At 42.9% G+C, this 20,625-nt stretch overlaps 1 protein-coding gene and 1 long non-coding RNA gene across 21 annotated transcripts in view; one reads left to right on the top strand and one right to left on the bottom strand.

Moving 5' to 3' along the window:
• BNC2 (basonuclin zinc finger protein 2) overlaps window positions 1-12,827 on the top strand; it is a 442,599-nt gene extending 429,772 nt beyond the window's left edge. For 16 of the 18 annotated variants that reach the window (XM_036888211.2, XM_036888208.2, XM_036888199.2 and 13 more), the window contains one exon: window positions 148-12,827. In XM_036888211.2, coding sequence (XP_036744106.1) covers window positions 148-808 — 661 coding nt within the window. In that variant the 3' untranslated portion in view covers window positions 809-12,827. The remainder of the gene's footprint in view (window positions 1-147) is intronic. The other 2 variants (XM_036888189.2, XM_036888234.2) reach the window with 2 other exon arrangements.
• On the bottom strand, window positions 1,070-20,348 carry LOC118913915 (uncharacterized). 3 transcript variants are annotated; one of them, XR_005025405.2, is made up of 4 exons: window positions 20,305-20,348; window positions 19,905-20,047; window positions 12,847-12,984; window positions 1,070-1,206 (listed from the first exon to the last, which is right to left on the bottom strand). It is a non-coding gene; the product is annotated as an uncharacterized LOC118913915 (long non-coding RNA). The 3 variants fall into 3 exon arrangements; XR_005025406.2 differs by having other exon boundaries at window positions 19,947-20,047; XR_005025408.2 differs by lacking the exon at window positions 20,305-20,348 and adding an exon at window positions 20,223-20,283.
• Window positions 20,349-20,625: the final 277 nt, after the last annotated feature.

Below are 20,625 nucleotides of genomic sequence, written 5' to 3'. Positions count from 1 at the left end.
AATGTTTGCTTTTATAGTGGTCTAATTAGCAGTGAATGTGCTTATTTGATGCCTAGTGAAAGCTGAATCAATTTTAAAATGCTCTCCTTTTTCTCACCCCCTCCCCACTCCCTGTATACCTACCCCCCTTCCCTCTTGTTTTCCTAGACACAGTGCCAACATAAATCTGCACCGTAAACTGTTGACCAAAGAACTTGATGACATAGGCCTGGACTCCTCGCAGCCCTCCCTTAGCAAGGATCTCCGGGATGAATTTTTGATGAAGATCTACGGTGCCCAGCACCCCTTGGGGCTCGACGTCAGGGAAGACGCCTCCTCTCCTGCAGGGACAGAAGACTCCCACCTGAACGGGTATGGGAGAGGCATGGCGGAGGACTATATGGTCCTTGACCTGAGCACCACCTCTAGCCTCCAGTCCAGCAGCAGCATCCATTCCTCCCGGGAATCCGATGCAGGCAGCGATGAGGGGATTCTTCTCGACGACATTGATGGGGCGAGTGACAGTGGGGAGTCGGCACACAAGGCCGAGGCTCCTGCCCTCCCTGGAGGCCTAGGGGCTGACGTTTCAGGAGCCCTGATGTTCAACAGCTTGTCTGGGAGCCATGGTGGGATCATGTGCAACATTTGCCACAAAATGTACAGCAACAAGGGGACCCTGAGAGTGCACTACAAAACTGTGCATTTGCGAGAAATGCACAAGTGCAAAGTCCCCGGTTGCAATATGATGTTCTCCTCTGTGCGAAGCCGAAATCGGCACAGTCAGAACCCTAATCTCCACAAAAACATGCCCTTCACTTCAGTAGATTAGTCTCAGAATGGACGCCACGAATGCCAGCTCTCACCAGATGGCCTACATATTTGAACTGCCATAGTCAGTGTGCGCTTGTGTACTTGGAGGTGTGTGTGTGTGCGTGCGTGCGTGTGTGTATACATGTATGCCCCTGGGTCTACATATATATATACACACACATGCACGTTTTCTTTTCTTTAGATATAAAAAGATAAACACTAGGTGCTTTTGAAGTTGTTTTTTTTCCTTTATAGTTTTGGGAAAGGGGTGGGATCTTTAATTTGGAGGTAAAAACAAAATACCCTTTAAACACACATACACACACATACATAAAGTATGCAACTAGCCCAAATTTTGACAGAAAATAATTCTTGGTCCACTCCAACGAGACAATTTGTTGCACCCATGACTGTTGCCTGCAAAAAAAATAATAAAAGGGGAGAAAAAAAGAGAGAGAAAAGAAAAAAGGAACTTCTTATAGTTGTCTTTTGTGAACTTTAAAGGTTCTGAGAGAGTCTTCAATTAAAGCATGGCAGATTCACCTGTAAATATTTAGCCTTGAGAGGCCAATGATGTAAAACAGTTGTATTGATGGTTGTTTAACTCTTTTGTTTAATTTTTACAGTTACATCCAGCTGTTAGATATGCAGGAAAAAGTTAGTTTGCTGGCTAGCTCTGTTCATTTATGTTAGCATTAATGCACATTTTTTTAAAAAACATGGTCTTGTTTTTACTACCTGCTAGATATAGTGATAAAGAGGTGCTGGCATGCTTTACAGCACAGATCTGATTTTTTAAATGTCCTGTACTAGTACATAAATCCAGTCATGCACTTTTTTTCATACACTACAAGGGGATGTGTAATATCCATGCTTCTTTTTTATCCTTAAACTATTGCCATACTTCTGTAAGGGTCTTTTTTAAAAAATTCACTTGTATAAAATGGTCTGGTCAGTATAGGGCGCAAATGCCAAACAAAAGTATTAGTGTTAACACAAAACTGCCAACTTTGCACAAGTTTCCAGAAAAGAAAATACAATTAGTCACTCAACATAACCACAGGCCAATTTGTTGGCCACCAGAAAACCGCTTAAAAAAAAAACACTTGGTGATTCTTTCAAGTGCCGAATGTTATTAGAATCAACATTGCATCCTCCTTGCTTATATGTTAAGCTACATAAAAGGAAAACAAAATTATGTGGTGTGAAACAGTCAAGGTATTTATGCTTTAGAGGCAGGATAAAATTTCAGGATACAAAAAACCCAAATTCTTCAGCTTTGGGACAAAGCTGAGTACAGTAAAAGTGTTGACCATTCATTTCCAAGGACCTAACCCAGCCTTTAAAAAGGAAGAAAAGGTCTGAACTGGGTCGGTCTGTTGTGCCACTGTCTGATTTGTGGCAAGTTCTGCAGGAGTTCTATGATTCAGGCCTTTCTGATAGACAAAATCAAAGGGCGTTTAACAACAGCAGGACTTGGAAGCTCTGAAGACATGTGCTGAACTTGAATTGAGCTATAGTCTGTTCTGAAAAGCCAGAAGAAGGGGGGTTGAAAATAGGATCTCTCACTCTGCAGTGTTTTGTGTTTCCCCACACAGTTTGTCAGAGAGAAAGGAAAGTAAGCCTGAAACCAAGCAATTGAGAGTGAGAAAGGGTGGGGGGTAGACGATGCTCCAAACCTTTTTTGTTTTGTTTTGTTTCCGATGTTTACACATGTTGCCTGAGCTGGTTAACCACATCGGCAGCCTCAGCTACCACAACATACTGACTAAATGATGATATTTACTCAAGTTCAGTCTGCAGCCAAAACTATTAGGCTGTGCGTCGCAGACTGTGTTTGTTGTCCTTTTTTTTTCTTTTTCTTCTTTTTTTTTAAGTAGAGTGGAAAGAAAGGTAAACAAGGAATACTTTGTCAAACAGTACACAAGAATTTAAAGAGCATGTATTTCTTTTCTGTAGTTGATGGCCTCAAACATTTCTCTCAGCAGTCTGAAAGTTAGAAATGCCCCCTGTGTTTTAACCTTCAGTGTCATTTCCATTTTTCATGATGTTTTGTAATTATTTTTTCTATGTTCACATCAGCATTCACTTCCGTTAAATTTGCCAAAGGAAACTGTTAATATGTTTCTGTTGTTATTATTCCTGTAGGATTTATTGTACCTCACAGTATTTATTGTTTCCAAAAGTAAGCATCAGTAAGTTGAGGATTCAGTATTTTTATTTGTGAAAATTTCAGAAACAATAGATTCTTAAAGATAAGCTAGATGTGTCTAGGAGCTTTACCATTTCATCTCCTTCAGAAGATGCTATGGGGTTCATTTAATTCCTTGTTCTACAGTGAGGAAAGACCAAAAGTATTTGCAGTACAAAAGAAACCATATCAAACACTACGTCTGTTAAATGACAAATGTTTACGGTAAAAAGCTGAGGAATTAGTAATAACCATTTTTGTTTTCTTGTTACCTTTGAATTCCCCAAAGTCTTAATGCTTTATTTTGGTGTTGTTAAGTGGAATAGACAAAGATGTTTTCTTTGTTTTATACCATATGACTCTGTACAGTATGTTTGTGAAAGATTGAACTAGAATAATGAAAGTTTGTTTGCAAACATTTTGGTCCTCTTAGCGTTCTCTGTGTTTGCGCTGTTGCCCTCTTAACCAATTCAATGCAAAGAGGGTGGGAAACATATTTTTAGTAGCCCAATAAGATTATAGAAACACTAGCTTTTGGAGTGTGGGTAGACTGAATAACACCTAGTTTTATGAAAATAACATTTTTATTTCAGCAAGTTTTTAACATTACACTCTTAGTTGAGATATTAGAACTCCTCTTGTACAGAATCAGTGTTTAGTTTGTTTAATTAACGTCAACTAAAAGGTCAAATAGCCTAAGTGAGTGAATTGCATAGCTGTCAGCAGGTCACAGCAGATGAACCAGGCTTACAACAAATGTTTGGTACTTGCAACAGACCAGGCTAATGTGGATAGCCAGTTCAAACAAGTCCAGAAGTAATGAGATTCTCAAGTAGAATTTTCCTTGCTTGGAAACCTGAACGTGTCCCACCTGCATTTTGTCAGAAAAAATGGCAATGAATCCCAGACAATGCACCCTCTGAAGTATCTCCCCTATTTGCTACTACTGCTCAAGAGCCCCAATGGTACGGTGGTCGGCCTTCTAAATAGGTGAATGATGTTTTCCAATATAAAGCCTGTTCTCTTAAAAGGGACGGGTTGTGGATGGAAGTGGTACATACGATGTAAAATTGTGAAATGTACAATGCTTCTGTCCCAAAGTGGTACTTGTTCTTGGGTGTGTGTCTGCGTGCAGTGTTTTGATCTAACTATAAATCTAGTTAAGATGGTGATCCCAAGGCTTACTTGCAAACGGGAAGATAAAGAGATCATCATTTTAATCATTGAACCCTTCACCTTTGCCCATTTCTACTCATTTATTTTTTTCGTAGGAGCTTCCTATTGTGAAACGGTTTCTCTCTAGCTGCGTCCATTCCATGCTGGCTGAAAATTAGTAGTGTTGTAGGTTTCCCAACTAGCTTTTACCCACTTGATTTTAACCAGTTTTGTCACAGGTACAAAATTAGGCAGTTTTATTAATGTGCGTGTTCATTAGCTGATACCGGAACTTAACTATTTTGATCATTTTTACCTATGTCTTTGTAAATATCAGAGAGGTGTAGTACACTTTAGGGAATATCTGCATGCTGTGGAGGGGACAACAGAGCAAGAGAAAGGATAGGCAATAAGTAACTTGGTTTTTAAAATGTGATAAAAAGCTTGGTGTTCTTTGTTCTGCTGTTAATTGTGTTTAAATAAGCTGCCCCAAGGTAGCACAGTCCAGATGTCTGTCCAGCTGCCCAGTTCAGCCTGATGCCTTTTCAGGTTTTAAAAGTATTGATGTTTTCCTTCTCAACATGACAAACATCTTTTCTGAACATGTTTCTAGCACTGGTACCACTGTCCTTGTAGTGTGGTTTCTTTGGTCATGCATTTCCAGGCCCTTCCAGGAAGAGGAGAAAGGCACTAAACTGGTTAACAGCCTTATTAGTGTATACATTTTTTTTTCTTTAAAAAGCTTTGACTACATCAGGAGGGGACAGTTCCAGAGGCATTTTGCTCATTTTACTCGGGAGAAACCATGCACTAGGTTTCTACCAAATAAAAAATGATCTTTTGTTCCCCTTACCTATGTTCATGCCCCAGCTGTGCGCCAAGCAAAAGAGAATGGAGGCCCTTGGCGACTGAAGCATAAAGAAGCCAGTAACCAGATCGAGATGGATGTGCTGCTGACTGCTAACAGTTGACTTGAGCAGCCCTAAACTTGTACTCGTTCTGTTACTGTTGGCTTAGATTGACTGACAGAGTAAATAAAATTCAACTATAATGAGACACCCTACATCTGCTATCATAAAGAAACAAATCATCCAGAAGAAACTTTCATCCTATGGATACACTCCTTTTCTTAAGAACTTCCTTTTAAAATTAACAGATTTCATTTTTTAAAAAGTCACTTATACTTCCCTAAATAAGAGGATCTTGCTTTTTCCCTCTCATTCTGTGTTTTTTTAGGGAGGTGTCTAAATGACTAAGGAGGTCAATAAAAGGCAGTGCCAGAAAGACTAGAGGGAATCACAGTTTTAACAAAAGCAAACTAAGGGATACTGAGTAGAGTCTTGGTGAGTTTGGGGTAGCTAGAAGAGAAAATAGGGAATGCACTGGAAGTGCGTTTTCAAAAGAACCGTTGGTCTGGTGCAGTTGTGCCTGGCAGTGGGTGAGCATATCAGGCAAAGCGCCCTGCAGAGCTCCCCCAAGTCGGCAAGGCCCTTTACCCCGGTGGAGGCCGGGGGGAGATGCAGGGACAGCCGCATGGAGTGGCGAGGCTCCATGTGGGTGAGCAGAGCCGGCAAGGGCAGCTGGGGGTTTTGGGGTTTTTTTCCCCCTTTTTTTGAGTGGGAAGTGATGCTGGCTGGCTTCCCTTCAGGAACAGAAGATGTGATGGGTTACCTAGGCTACGGAAAAGGCCGGTGGCCAAGCCGAGATCTAACTGCCAAGTGGAGTAGAAGTGAATGGCAGTCAGCATGCGTCTGTGCTTTCTCCGTCATTGCTTCTTCCTGGCCCTGTCTCCGTGATTGTGATGCTACTTGCCTAAGACCTTAATGGAAGTGTGAGCTCACTGACCTTCCCATGAAGCATGGAAGTTACTTTTCTGCTGTCATATCTATCCTCAAAGCTGAACCATGCATGGTAGTCTTTCTTGCTCATGTTATTAGTATTAAGGCCATAACTGATATGCCCCAGATTCATTTCCATCATGTCCTATAGATGGAGAGTTGCTCACCCTACATAGTAACTTCCAATTCATGTTATGAAAATCCAGCTGTAAAACTGAGCAGTGAATCAATCCGCCATCACTCTTGCTCAAAAACCATCCTTCCTGGGTCCCTCCATCCATCATTTCCCCACATCTTGCACAAAAGGATGTTTATGGTCATTTGGCAAGAACTGGATATCAAATACTGTCTTTCTGGCATTTGTTGAACAATTCAAATGCCTAATAACAGGGTCAGAAAAACTTGGGATTTTTACAAGTACATTGAATTGAATCAGCATTATTTGTTCACTACAATGCTATATATATTTTTGAAGCAACATACTATTGTTGTCATAAAACTATCTTTATTCGCCTCTAAAGTGTTGTAAATTCATCTGACCTTTAGTGGCAAAGGAAAAAAGAATTTTTTTTTATATGGAGTATCAAGACAAGGCTCAGTTTGTAACAAATAGTGGACCATGACAAAAGAGGGAAGGGGAAAGCAGGGGCTGAGCAGCGAGAAGCTTCAGTTCAATTTCACCTCATATCTTTCTAATAACTTCCTTGTCACTTTATTACCTTCCAGTAATGTGAATGCCGCTGACAAGACTGTCACGCTAACAGCAGACAACACCCTCTCCTACTCAGCCCCAGCTCTCCTGGCTACTTATTGCCCTGGCCCTGAAGGGACACAAACTAATAGTGTGCTTTCCAGTTCGGCACTTGGCCATCAAATATAAAAGGATGCGTAATTGCCTGTTTATCCCTTGTGAAGGGGAAATTGAGTACAAGGGCTCTGCTTTCCCACCGAGTTGCCTGATGTACACACACATTCACCGTCAGTCTCTCTCTCTCCGTCCCTCCCCTGCCACTGTTCCCCCTCTCCTTCCCCTCCCAGCACACAGCACAGCCGCTCACCTACTAACCCAGGCCTTCCGTAAGCCCAGAGCTGCCTCCAGGCACCCTTTCCAGCTGTTAAGTGGACAGTAACAAGATGACTTCCTAAAGGGTCAGTAGAGAGACCCTGGCTGTAACAGCTTCTTTGTGTCTTTGGAAACTTAAGCACTGCAGTTCCAGGCCCATCCATTTTAACAGTACTGGGTGTGGCCCTAGAATCAGCAAAATTTCCCACAAGTCAGTAGCCTAAGCAGAATAGATTGCCCCATATTTTGTAAGGAAAGCCTTAAAATATGTTTCCTCCCCTTCAAACAGTGCACGTTACAAATTGGTTGTGCATGGTGGTCAGAAAGGTGTGTGTGTTTTTATCTTTTTTTTAACCCTTGGTGTCCAATTATTAGTCTAAATGTACACAGGTATCTCAAAATGACAACCTTCAAATCCACAGTGAGACATGACAGATTAACTTTCATTTTGTTAAACTGAACTGACAATCTGAAAGAAAACAAGAAGGCCTGAGGCTTTTTACTTTAATCACTAAAACAGGACTATCCTATATGTAAAAGATCCATTCTCCACTTTGGGAGAATTTGGCTAAGTACAAATACAGTAAGCTTTACAAAATCAAGTGATAAGGGGACAAAAGGTACAAAGGATGAAAACGTTATATTCCAAGATACCTTCAGCCCAAATAACATGTAGGTATTGGCTGCTATGTTTATATATTGAATTATTTAAATGATGGTTAAAAAGTGACTGGCTAGTGACTAAATGAAGTGCAAGGTCTGTTTGTACATGTTACTTGGGAAACTTCCAACCTCCGACGGCAGATCTGACAGGTGTTACCCCTGCTATGAACAGTCACATTTCAAAATACTTGTCAACCAAATCATACATGCAAATGTCATTTTTGATGTGAACTTTGAGAAAGAAAAGCAGCAGATTTAGAGATAGACAATTTATCAGGTCTATGTTGACAAACCTGTGCTAAGAAATTTCATTAAGCAGTCTGAAGACTGGAAAGAACAACACTTAGAGCAAAAGGATTCTTGGGGTCAGAGAAAAAGCAGTTGGTTTTTAAAAAAAAAGCCTTAGGTTTTATAAGTTCCCCCAGTACATATGTATTACAATCATTTATCAAACATCTTAACAGAATCTCCTTTAAAACTCTGTTGCCAAAATTGCACAGATTCTGGTAATTAACATTACGTTTTCCCTCCTTGAAATAACAGGGATGTTTAAGGACATTTCTAATTTTCTTAATGCTTTTTTAAACTTCATTTTTTTAAAAAAGAATTTTTCGAAGGGAAGGAAGAGCAGAAAACGGTATTTTAACAAAAAAGGAGAGAAGTAGATAGTATTAAAATATATTTCTTGATGACAGAGAGTATGTAAGTGTTATTCTGAGACTTTATAAGGCTTCCTGTTGCCAAATGTGATGTCAAAATAATGCACAATGAAGATGGCAAATCTATCCATTATTAACCGGCTCTGCCCACTTCTGTTCTGGAATGCAAGGATTGAGAGGTGGCTCTGGGGAGTCCCTGGGAGTGTGAGAGTTCTGTTCACCTGGTCCTGCACATGTTTTCCAAACGAGGGGAAGAACACCCCAGCCCTCCCGGTGGTGGCCCTGCAAGGTGACTGGCCCTGGCCCAGGGTCAGCAGGAGCCCTGCTGCCTGCCTTTTGGGCTGGAGACCAGCAGCCTGCCCCACCTGTGAATCTGGGCTGTGAAAGCATTGGTTCATGAGGTGTGATGCTCCTGGACTCCCAGACAATGTGCTGAGTTAATAGGTTCACTTGAGATGTATAAACCAAGGTTGATTGTTTATTTTTTTTCATCTAATACTCAATTTGGAGCGTTTTTGCATGTCTTTGTACAGAGTAATGCATTGCTCTCATTGCCTATCTTAATCTCCCCGACTTTTCCATTATCTTTCCTCTCCTGCTCTTTACTCTTCTGATCTCACCTGCCCCCTTAAAAAATATATTTTCCAAAGTGGAAGGTAGAACACTCCTCCCTCCTTCATCCTGATTCTGATCACTTTGGAAACATTTCTGTGTTCTACCCTGTCCAGGGTTTACATAAGGTGAATTAAGTGAATGAGATGTTCCAGTATTATATATTAACCTGATCCAACTATCTAAGATTTATAACATATGGCACACTCACTGCCTGTGCAAACTTTGGTTCAGCTGCCTTGCAGAGAAATCTTACCATTTTTCTACCAGTGCCAGTATGAAAAGTGCAGGATCGCTAAATCTAAGTACATGAGGGAGGCTGAGAAACCAGGAGAAGACATTGGTCTGAGACCACCTGGGCCTTCCCTCAAAGGTGGAGGTAAGCTGGAGCTCTGGGGGAGAAAGCTCTCTATTCTCCACACCTGATCACAGACTAGTCCTTTTAGAACTAGCGAGATCCCTCCCGTAGCTGGGAGAGCACACAACTTTCTTTTCCACCCCAAACCACTGGTGTGTCTTAGTATCAAAAAACATTTGACTCAACCTGCATATTTGACAACAAAAGTGACCAAAGGGAATTGAAATATCTTGAGGAAAAGGAATTTTTCACCAAGATATGTCCTCTCCCTGCCCCCAAGTTTGGGGGTTTATGCTTTTTGTCATTTAGTTTGTTTCCATCTGCATCAAACCTGTCTCCTCCGCCGAGCCGGTCACAGAACCAAAGTCTGTATTACAAACGGGAGCTGCACCAAGGGACAGGGACAGCTTGCATCACCCTGAGCTAATAATCGTGATGTTGGTAGCTTCATAAATACTGTATGTACCTTGAACAAGGGTTTGGGTTTTGTTTTGTTTTGTTTTGTTTTGCCTTCTGGTTTGTTTTTACTAGTAGCCTAAGGGAATTAACATGTTTTATTTGCTATTTCCTTTTGTTGTATTTTCTGTACTATAACTGTCTACAATATGTCTTTTGCATAAAATGCATAAGGGTTTGGGGATGTAAATGGAATTTTATTCATATTTTGTCCAAATACCTCTTGTAATTTGTATCAAAATTCTTGTACAATTTTTATATTAAAGATTTATCAGTCACTGATCTCTTCCTGCTTTCTTGATTTGAAGAAACCTCAGCAAACTCCAAGAGACCTTTACAAAATACACCTAGTAGCACTTTAGCTCACATTGTCATTCAGCCTGTTTAAAAGCACACTGGCTGGATAACTCAGAGTCGAGCTGCTGTTTAGACTGAATCCTGATCTTATTTAACACACTTCTTAGGAAGATCAAACTTCTCTCAGACAGCACAGCTGAGAGAGCTACAAAGATCCTAGCCGGTCCCGATGGGGAGCCCAGCAAACCCTGACCTGAGTCTTTCCTCACCAAAGCTGGCTCTTTGGGGACTACTTTTCTGTGTCTCTCCAGAATTCCTTTTCCCCAAAGCCCTTTGCCCGAACTCTTTTGAGGAAAAGAAGACCTCAGGTACCTTCCCACCTTAGCTTTCTGCAAATACATTTTCTGCCTCCCCTGCCCTCTGAAATTTGTGGACAGCAGCCAACAGGATGATGACTATATATTTTTTCAGTCTAAATGCTTGTGTTTCTCTGTATATTCCCTTAGCAGTGGTTTTCTGCAGATTGTGCTTGTTACAATCTAGACATAAAACTAGCAGATGGAAAGATGTCATAGCCAGCGACATTTCCCCTTGTCGTACTGCTTGAGGGACAATGAGAAGAAGCATATAAAGAATGCTTTTGATTTGCACTGTTTGATAGTGCCTCCCCACCTTACACCAATCCTAGCCAAAAATTAGGCTAACCAAGACTGTAACTTTCACTGGAGTCTCCAATTTAGTATTTTCTCTCCTCCACCCCTCGATTAGCCTCCCTGGCTTGTCCCACCCATACTACTAATTTCCCTCGGCCTGTCACCAGGGGAATGAGCTCCCACACGCTCCACCAGCCCCCTGGCCCTCTGATCTCTGGCCCGCAAGGGGCTGGACAGACTGTGCATGCCCATCTGGCTGTTGTCAGGCCCACAGTGAAGAGCTGGGGCCACCCAGTTTTAGAGACCACTGACTGAGCGTCCCTCCCGAGGCAGCAGGGGGGCCAGCCACGAGCCATGATGGGGTCTCCCTCCCGGGATTTCCTTTGAGCACCCATATGTGGGTTTTGGGGTGAGGGTGAAGAAATGAAAGGTTAAACAACTTCGGAGAAGCCAACCTCCATTGAGGCATGTGGTTATTAAATGTCACGGATATGTTAACGCACTCCTGCAGGGAATCCAAGCATAATTATGATCTTTTCATCTGTCATAACACGTCTGTAATTGGCAAGAATTCTCCTTCAAACAGCTCCTTCTTCTTAAAAAAAAAAAGTTGCTTTAAATGTTATTAAGTGGTGGAAGCACTCCTGTTTAGCAAAGAAGCGCCCACGAAGACAGCTCTGGCACAAGGCTCAGCCCCACCGGGGCTGCGGCCAGTTGCTGTCTGAAGCCCACTGGATGGCTTGCCGGCTGCTGGTTTTCCCTGTGTCAGTTGAGAACATGACACTAGATTAAGTGTCACTAATTTAATAAAGCTGCTCTGAGAATAAAGCTGATCTATCAATGAAGACCGGAGAGGATCTTGCTGGGGGCTCGGGAGGGGTGGCTGAGAATATTGGATTGTCTGAAGTAACACTGGGGGAGAACCTATCGATCCTCAGAAGACGCAGTTATTTTTAGTCACCTGACTCTCGAGCACCCAATCATTACCCATATTCATCAGAGACATATAATGAACAGAGGTATTGATTAACAGGGCTAGCTGAAGAGATTTCCCAACAGTGCTAGTTCACATTGATAGGTCTCCAATGGGAATAGAGGCCACGCAGCCCTGGAACATAACTTACTGTTCTAGGTCCTTATGTTGATTTTATGTTGTGGTGGGGGGAGAGGGGAGGGATAGCCATGCACACAGGGGAGCTCCCTTGACCTTTCTCTGCAACCTTCCTCACTAAGAAAGAAGAAAGCCGACAGTCAACAAGTACACAGCCCTGCTCTACAGGTTCTGCTTCTCTCCAGGCTGGCCAGCCTACCTCCTCTTGGACTGCTGTATGTATTACCTTGATTTATAGAAATTTGCTCAAAGCTGGGACATGCCAGTCAGACCTCAGAGCCATCAGGCATATGAAGCCTTTCCTCCCCTAAATATCAACATATGGCTTAGAGAAATTATCATGTTCGACTAATTGCACCAAGTTGGCATGGTAGGAACATAATGAGTCGGGTTTCAGCATGCTGACCCCAAACCCAGTGATGCCAGCGTGTAGTAACTTTCCAAGCATTTTGCCGCATGGCAGGAATCCTCACTGAGCTGCTGTTCGCAAAAGGCGCTTGGTTAGATCTCTAGCGTGTGCCCTGAACCTGTGCTGCTGCGTTCCATCGTCTGCGGTAGTTCACTGCGCTGTTCCTACGAGCATTCGTCCTTCCAGAGAACTAGCGGTGACCCAAATGCCATCACCATCAGAAGCCATGTGCTTCCTGACGGGTGACATGCTGCTTAATATGCTGATCTGTAACTAGAAACCATTCCACCCCGGGGAGAAAAAAAGCAAAGGATTAAGACAAGGACAGCTGTAAAAAATAAGGCTCCAATGCATCATTAGAAACCGGAACTTCACATATAAAATATAACTGTCTGTCATCCACACTGGGTATTGGCAACACTTGACTTGTATATGAATAAACTTCTGTAGGAACTCTAAGTCACCCCTTAACCACTAACGCTAGAGAGGAGACTCTCTACTTCAGACTCTCCTCATCTGAGCCTGGGATCTTAATGATGCTTCATTTAATTCGCCTCGGATCATCCTCACTAACCTGCGTCACTTGACTTACCTTGGCCAGCAGACTTTTTCTTCTGCAGGAGCTGCCTCTCCTTCGGCTTTGAGGCTTTTACACACGCCACCTTCAGCCTTTTCTTTGCCCTTCTTTCTCTCCTCATCATAAGGTTCAGTTCAGTTTCTGTTTTCTTGGCTGATACCATTAAAAAAAAAAAAAAGTTCAATATATTTTGATCCTCTGGGGTTAGATTGTACCTTGACTTCATTCCAAATGTAAGAGCTTATAGGGGGAAAAAAAATCAAAGCCTTCAATAATTTTAAATCCAGAGTTCTGTGCATCGTGTAGCAACTTTAAGTTTTTGGAATGCTCCGAAAAATGATCATGAGCTATTGAATTTGGAGGTTATCTGGGTTTGGGGCATGTGCCATGTGAGGTGATTTTAAATTATTAGGCCTCTTCCAGGTTTTTAGAGAGATTTGTTTTTATAAATATAAATGCTATTAACAATTCAAAGCACTCCCGTAATTCCCCATCTTTGTTCTTCCCTGTGATCTCGATTTCAATTTTTCTAATTTTTTTTAAGTGAAGAATTTCCTTCCAAAGTTTCACAAAGTCATTTGCAGGCTAAAAACAAGACACTTATTTGATTATTTTCAGATGTTGTATCAGTTGGTCTGCAGCAGAAAGTAATCTTACAAGATGTTGTACTTTATGCTCTCCATTCTTTCCAAAACCACAAACCTGTGTTTGAAAATACGATTCCTGAAGCCCTGAGCCTCACCCACAGAGCTCATGTGTGAGGATGTTTCAGCCTCACATGCAGGCTGCCTTTCCAAGGAGGAAACAAAGCCCACTCACTTTTCATACATCTATGTGAACAGAGTGGGGGGTAAGCCGGGACAGTGGTGAAATCCAGGAAGCTGTGTCTCAGGTGGGAATGGTGTTCTACACCGAACTACACCTTGAAGATGGGCTGATTCTCGAGCCCTCCTAGCTTGTGGTACTTAGTAGGTGACTAGTGCACATTAACAGAATAAATGGGTGTGAGGCTAAGGAATGGGTGTGGGTGGGTGGATGGAGCCCTTTGTTACATGCAGAAGTCCGAGTTGGCCTCAGGAGGAGGTGGCGGATGCGTCTGGAGAGAAGGCCTGGATCAGCTCTTTGAGGGCTCTGAAAAGCAAATAGTAACCAAAGCTTTGAGAAAGAAAACCAGGATTCAAAGTACCACCAAAATGGGCTTACTTTGCCATTTTTTTACCTGCAGGATGTCCCGGCTGGCCTGAACTTACTGAAACCCGAAACCCATGAGTGGGCCTTAGGGCTGGACAGAGGTCTCCAGGGCCTTCTAGTCAAGGAGGGGGGAAGAAAACAGCGAATTCTTGGCAAGAGTGGGAGAAATTCCCTAATCTTTCTTCTCCTGCATTTTCTCAAGCCTGTCTCAAACCCAACCAATCTGTGGCCAGAGGAGCAGCAGCTGCAATGGGACGCAGGAGCCCAGACACTGTGGGCAGGAAGCCATCCAACCCGCTGGGAGGAGCTGCTGTCCTGAGGGTGAGGAAACCTCTTTGCCTTTTGCGTCCATCTCTCCTTCCACTGCTTGGTCCTGGAGGTGAACTGCAGAGCCCAGGATTTCTGGCCAGAGACTGAAGAGGTGATGCTGGGAAGTTCCAGAGAGGACATGGAGAAGGAGGTCCTTGGGAAAACGATGAATTCCTGACTTACCCCTGAAGTGCGTGTGCATGAATTTGACCTTACACAGCATAGACTAGGTACTGGGTGGTGCACACGTTGGACTAATCCAAATAGTGCTTCAAGGGTTTTGCAAACTAACTGACACGGGAACAAAGACCCACAGAAGGCTGGTTGGAACTTGCAGCCCGTACTCACTTAGGTTGAATGCCTGTTAAAGATATATTGCATTCTCCATAGGATTTAAACAAGATCTAGAATCTCATAACATGCATGGTAGGCAGACCTTTTGTTGTTTTATGGTAAAGTATACAAAACAAAAATGTACCATTTTGACCATTTTTAAGTGTACAGTTCTGTGACATTAAGTACACTCACATTATTGTGCAACCATCACCACCATCCATCTCCAGAACTTTTCATCTTCCTCAATGGAAATTCACACCCCACTTTCACCGCATTCTACTTTGTCTCTATGAACAACACTACTTAGGTAACTCATCTAAACAGAATCATATATTTGTCCTCTTCTGACTGGCTTACTTCCCACAGTTACACAGCACAGTGTTCTCAAGGTTCATCCATGTTGCAGCATGTGTCAGAATTTCCTTCCTTTTTAAGACTGAATAAGATTCTATTGTGTGTGTGTGTGTGTGTGTGTGTGTGTGTGTGTGTGTGTGTGTGTATGGCACATTTTGTATATCCATTCATCTGTGGATGGGCACTTGGTTTCCTTCCACCGGAAGACAATAGGCAGACTTCTAAATGGTCCCCAATGATCCTTATGTACCAGTTTTCATGTCCTGGTGCATACCATGTCCCTGAGTGTGACATGGACTTACTTTCAACAAACTATAGCAAAAGAGGTAAGATATGGTCAGGATACAATCCCAACTTTTTCACGCTAGGAAGAACCATGAAAATCTTTCACATGGGAGAAGACAATCAATAGATACCATTATCAAGATGATAAAGTCTTGTTACCCAAAAATGACCAAAGAACAAGCATTATTTAAATGCTCCAACAATAAGGGAAAATATTCCTGAAAGGAATGGAAAGCTAGAAGGTGTCATATAGGAAACAGAGGATATAAAAAACCAAATGGTACTTTAAGGACTGAAAAATAAGATACTTAAAATGAAAAATTCACTGGACCAGTTCAACAGCAGAATGAGGATGACAGAGAAAAGTTGGTGAACTTGAAGACAGGTCAACAGAAATTACCCAGTCTGAACAACAGAAAGAAAGAAATTAAACAGAGCCTCAGGGATCTGTGGGATTAACAGAACATCTAATGTGTGTTACTGGAGGCCCAGAACTAGAGGAGAAAGAGTTCTGTGCAGAAAAAGTATTTGAAAAACTAATGGCTAAAAATTTCCTACATTTGACAAAAGACACAAACCTACAGATTCAAGAGGTTCAGTAAAACAAACAAGATAAAACCAAAGAAATGCACACACCCAGGCACAGAGGATCAACTTGTTGGGTTCTACAGATAAGGAAGAAAAATCTCTAAAAGAAAATCCCTGAGAAAAATGATGCATTACGTAGAGAACAATTGGAGTGGCTGTGTTTTTTCATCAGAAGCCAAGAAAGCCAAAGGAAGTGGAACAGTGGTAAAAGTGCTGAACGAACGGAACTGCCAACTCCAAGTTCTTAAACAGGAGTTTTATTCTTAAGGAATAAATATTCTTTTTTCCTAGGAAAAATGTTCTTAAGGAATGAAGTAAATTAAAGACATTCTTAGATGAAGGAATTCTCATTTTGTCCCCAGCATACATGTTCCAAGAGCAGCTAAAGGAAATTCTTTAGAAAGAAGGGAAATGATACCAAAAAGAAAGTTGGAACCTTGAGAAAGGATAAGTGACTACATGGGCAAATGTAACACATTATTTTTCTCCTGTTAATTTTTCGATGGTTTGAAAGCAACAAAACATAGCATTGTCTGATGGTGTTTACAGTGTATGCAGATGACAGACGTAAGACAACTGTGCAGGAGGTTACACCCTGTATGATTCTATTCATATGGAATTCTCTGGAAGGTAAAAAGGCGGCGGCGGCAGGGAATACATAATTGGTTGCTAGGGTTTGGGTTGGGGGTGGGGTATGGCGACCGAGGGAGACCAAAAGGGAAGTCCTGTAGAACTGGGCTTCCATCCCTGAGAAAGAGGCGCCACTCCTGGAACCTCAGGAGCGCAGGCTTCCGCCCACGGAGCTGAGGCTCAGTAGGGCCTCTTCTCTCGGGAGCCTGAGGGAGGGGCCGGAAGCCCCGGGATCCCCATCTCTGTGAAGACGGCATTGCCCCGCCACTGTGCTGCCTCTGAGATGGTTCCATAAAGCTGGTTCTGGGGAAGGGAAAAAGTCAGAGGTCAGAACCAACCTCCACTGCCTGGGGCGACTTTGACAGGAATAGCAGGGATGCAGGAAGTTGCAAGACCTTTCTCTCTACCTCGTGCCTTCTAATCTCTCTGGAATTAACCACTTTTGGCAACAAGCCCCAGGGAGCCAATTGGCAAGAAGTGGGGTTGGCAGAGTTCTAGCCTTGGTGTCCCAGAGCAGAATCAAAAAGGGTCAGTTTAGAGCTGGAAGACAATAGTGGGCAAAGCAGTATACACTGACTGCGAACGAGGTGTGGAAGCCCGAATGAAGGGCGGAAGTCACCTCCGAGGGCTGCGGAGGCGGAGGGAAGGCGCACGGGAGAGCTGGGACTTGGGCTGAACTCTAAGGATGGCCCAGAGAGGACTAGGGACCCAGGGGCTGAGTCAGAACGAACAGGGACGCTCAAGATGTGTGGGGGACAGATTAGAGGCAGGAAAGCAAGTGGGTTGTTTTTTTAAATAAATAAGTAAATCTCAGCATCACTTTGTGGAACTTGTTAACTGACAGAATGAGGAGTTTGGCATTTGTCACTTTAAAATGAGGGAAAGAGTGGAGATGTGAAGAACCTCCCCCTTAATGACACCCTGTCTTTCGGGACCAACTCATGCTCCAGGATATAGAAGTTACAGCAGTAGAGCGTTTGAGGAATCTTGACTTCCCGTGTCTGAGGATTATCCAGGCCAATTATTTTTCGTGTGTGTGTGTGTGTTATTTTGTGTGTGTGTGTGTGTGTGTGTGTGTGTGTGTGTGTGTTTATTTCTTATCATAAGAACACTTTTTCCAAACAGAATGTCAGGTGCAACCCCATGGCGTGAAACAAACAGAAGCAGAGGCTCTGGGAGTGGCAGAGCATCCCCCACTTGGTGTCCTCCTTCCTGCCTTGCTGGGGACTTTGGAATCCTGTCATGAAAACTAGAACACACAGTTTGCCGACCACTGACCTGAATGAAATCGCTGACATTCCAGATGAGGCTGCCGAGGTGCAGAAAGGTTCCCGACCACCCTGCACATTAGTGCTGGTCTGTGACCAAAACGCACATCTTGTGACTCTGGTCCACGACCATTTCTGTCAGAGCCCGAGTGGCCATGTAACATATTGTCTGAGCTAGGACATATTTTAGAGCATTTTAGAGTGAATGAGGTCACTAAAAATAACTGATAGGCATTAACAGATCCACAGGAATAGTAGCCTGGGACTGTCCTGAGCAAATCAGAACATCTGGTTACCTGATGAAACCTCGCTGCTTTTTTTCATACTTCCTCATATTACCCAGGGCCCCACCTGCTAACAGTCTTTCCCACATTAATTTATTTGATATCTAGTGCCTCTAAATCTAATGAGAACACAGAACCCTGGACTGAATGGATTCCCTTCAGGATTTACTATCTAACATCTTTTGGTGTGAATTGCCCGATACTTTCCCAGACTTTTATCTGTGTACGGGTAACGGGGCCCTGGCACAACTATCACCTGGTGATCAGAAATCGAATTGAGGAGATGTTTGGGTCGGCTGAAAGTCTTAATATATAAATCAGGTTCTTAACTGAAAGCAACAGAGAATGACTTTGACTTGTTTATATAGAAAAATTATATTGGTCACTACTGGATAGCTCGCGAAATTGCTAGGAAGACTGGATCACTAAGTCCAAGAAGCAGACAGGAAAGCGACAGGCTAAAATAATAGGCAAATACCAAGATCATATCACAGAACTAGTCCAGCGAGGACCTGGGTGATGTTGCCGGCCCCATGGACCGCAGTGGACACTGTTGCTCACTCTAAACCCAGAGTGCTGTGCTCTCTCCATTGCCCTGTTGCACAGCCTGCTTTCGGTTCAGTGAGTCCAAGTGGGTGAACCTGACTGGCCAGTCTCAGGTCGATCCTGGTAGTGTTGTCTTTTCTTTACAGTGGAAAGGAAGGTTCTGCCTACAATGACTATACTTTTGCCCCCAAATAGTTGCTGCCCCTCCCTGAGGGAAGGATTATACTTCCCTCTTTGACAGCAGACTTGATTTGTGTTGTTTGTTTTGGCCAGTGAAATATGAGCAGAAACGGCGTGGATCACTTCCAAGTAGAAGGCTTCAGAGCCAGCGTGTGCTTTGCTGTACTTTCCCTTGGGGCTGCTGCGGCAGCCTGGGTATAGGAAGTGAAGGGGATGTGGGGGAGAGCCACAGCCAGCCCATGACGGACATGCAGCATCAGCAGGAATCAACCTTCGTAAACCACTAAGATTGGGCAGGCGAGGAGGGAGTGTCCTTTGTTACCAGGGCATTGCTTAACTTCATCTGACTGATGCACGCTCCCACCAAGATTCAAAATTCCCATGGTGGAGAATTCACAAACACAGAGAGAAGATTCAGATGCTTGACCAAAGGAAAAAAAAAAAAGACACTGACTTATAAAAATCATTTTCCATATACAATTCACCCAGGTAGATCGTTTCCAAAGAGTCATCTCCCTTCTTCAAGGTCTGCCTTGCCGCCCTCCTAAGCACTGCCCCCGGGTCCCCACAGCAGTACAAGGGTAGAAAGTTTGTGTGGGTAGAACCCTTGGGACCAAATCAGCAAACTCTTCACAATCTCTGTTGTGTGTATGTTAGAGAGATTATTTGTATTGATCTTACCTTTAAAAAAAATCACTGAATGTTAAAATTGATCAGGGAAGACTTCCACTGGGAGAGAACGGGTTTTGAAAAACACTCAGGCCGATTTAGACAAAAAGGAGTTGTAAGGCAAGTGTGTGTATGTGTGTGTATCTGTGGGTGTGGGTGTATGCATCACATTTGTTTACAGGTGGTTTTATTTCTAAAAATTAGATACATATTTTATTTTAATGAAAATGAGGAATCCATTATTTTCTAGCTATATAATCAAGATGGTTGTGGCTTTTGCTATAGAATTATTTTTCCTCTCCTGAGGAATTAAGTTCAGCACAATTTCCTGGCATTCTCCCAAAGTTTTAAAGTTTAGTCACTACTTTATTTCTATCTGTTTATGCCATTCCAGTCCTTAGGACTCAGTTCACAGATGGAAACAAAATCTTACCTTAAAAAGAAGGTCAGCCAACAAATTCCAAAGAGCATTTACCTTGCAGGCTTTTCAGAGGAGGCTGGGCAGGAGCTGGTGGTGGTCCCGGTATCGGCTGACCGAAGGCACAGAGGTAATTTTTGGGTCCAGCCTCTTGTTACCTTAGGATGAGAGAAGTAGTTCATGTTCTAAGAAGTCATCTAAAATGAACTGTTTTTTCTTAAAAAATTACTTCAGGATGGGATGTACCTATGGAATTCCACCCACCCCCTTTCTCTTACTCCCAAATCAACCTGTCAGTCTCGTCTCTCAATGAGCAGTCTTTGGAGAACCTACAGTGTGAACTGGGGTGTGCGCCACTTCGTATCAAGGAAGAATTAAGACAACAGCTATCTATTTAAGGAGTGAAAAATATTACCTTAATCACTGGCATCAGAGCTCCTCTTAAGGATAGGAAAGTTCTTGTTTTGTAAATAATTTCCCAAGACTTTTCCGTGGAAAGAGAGTACAGAGGGCATCTTCCCTACAGAACACACAGAAACAATGAAATGGATCAACTGCTCAGCATTAGAAGGTAAAAGGAGAGGAAATGGTGGGAAGGGAGAGGGTACTGAGTAACTGACTGGAGATTGGTGGCCAGTGAAAAATTCCAGGGACAAAGGTAGTCAAGGATGCCCACCACCAACCGGTACTAAGACTTAAGATATTGTTAGAATGGGTTTACCTTGAAATCTCTTTT

Source organism: Manis pentadactyla, chromosome 3 (assembly GCF_030020395.1).
Source record: "Manis pentadactyla isolate mManPen7 chromosome 3, mManPen7.hap1, whole genome shotgun sequence".
NCBI classification, from domain to species: domain Eukaryota; kingdom Metazoa; phylum Chordata; class Mammalia; order Pholidota; family Manidae; genus Manis; species Manis pentadactyla.
Note: the sequence above shows the minus strand (reverse complement) of the source record. Positions and strands in the feature narration are given on the sequence as shown.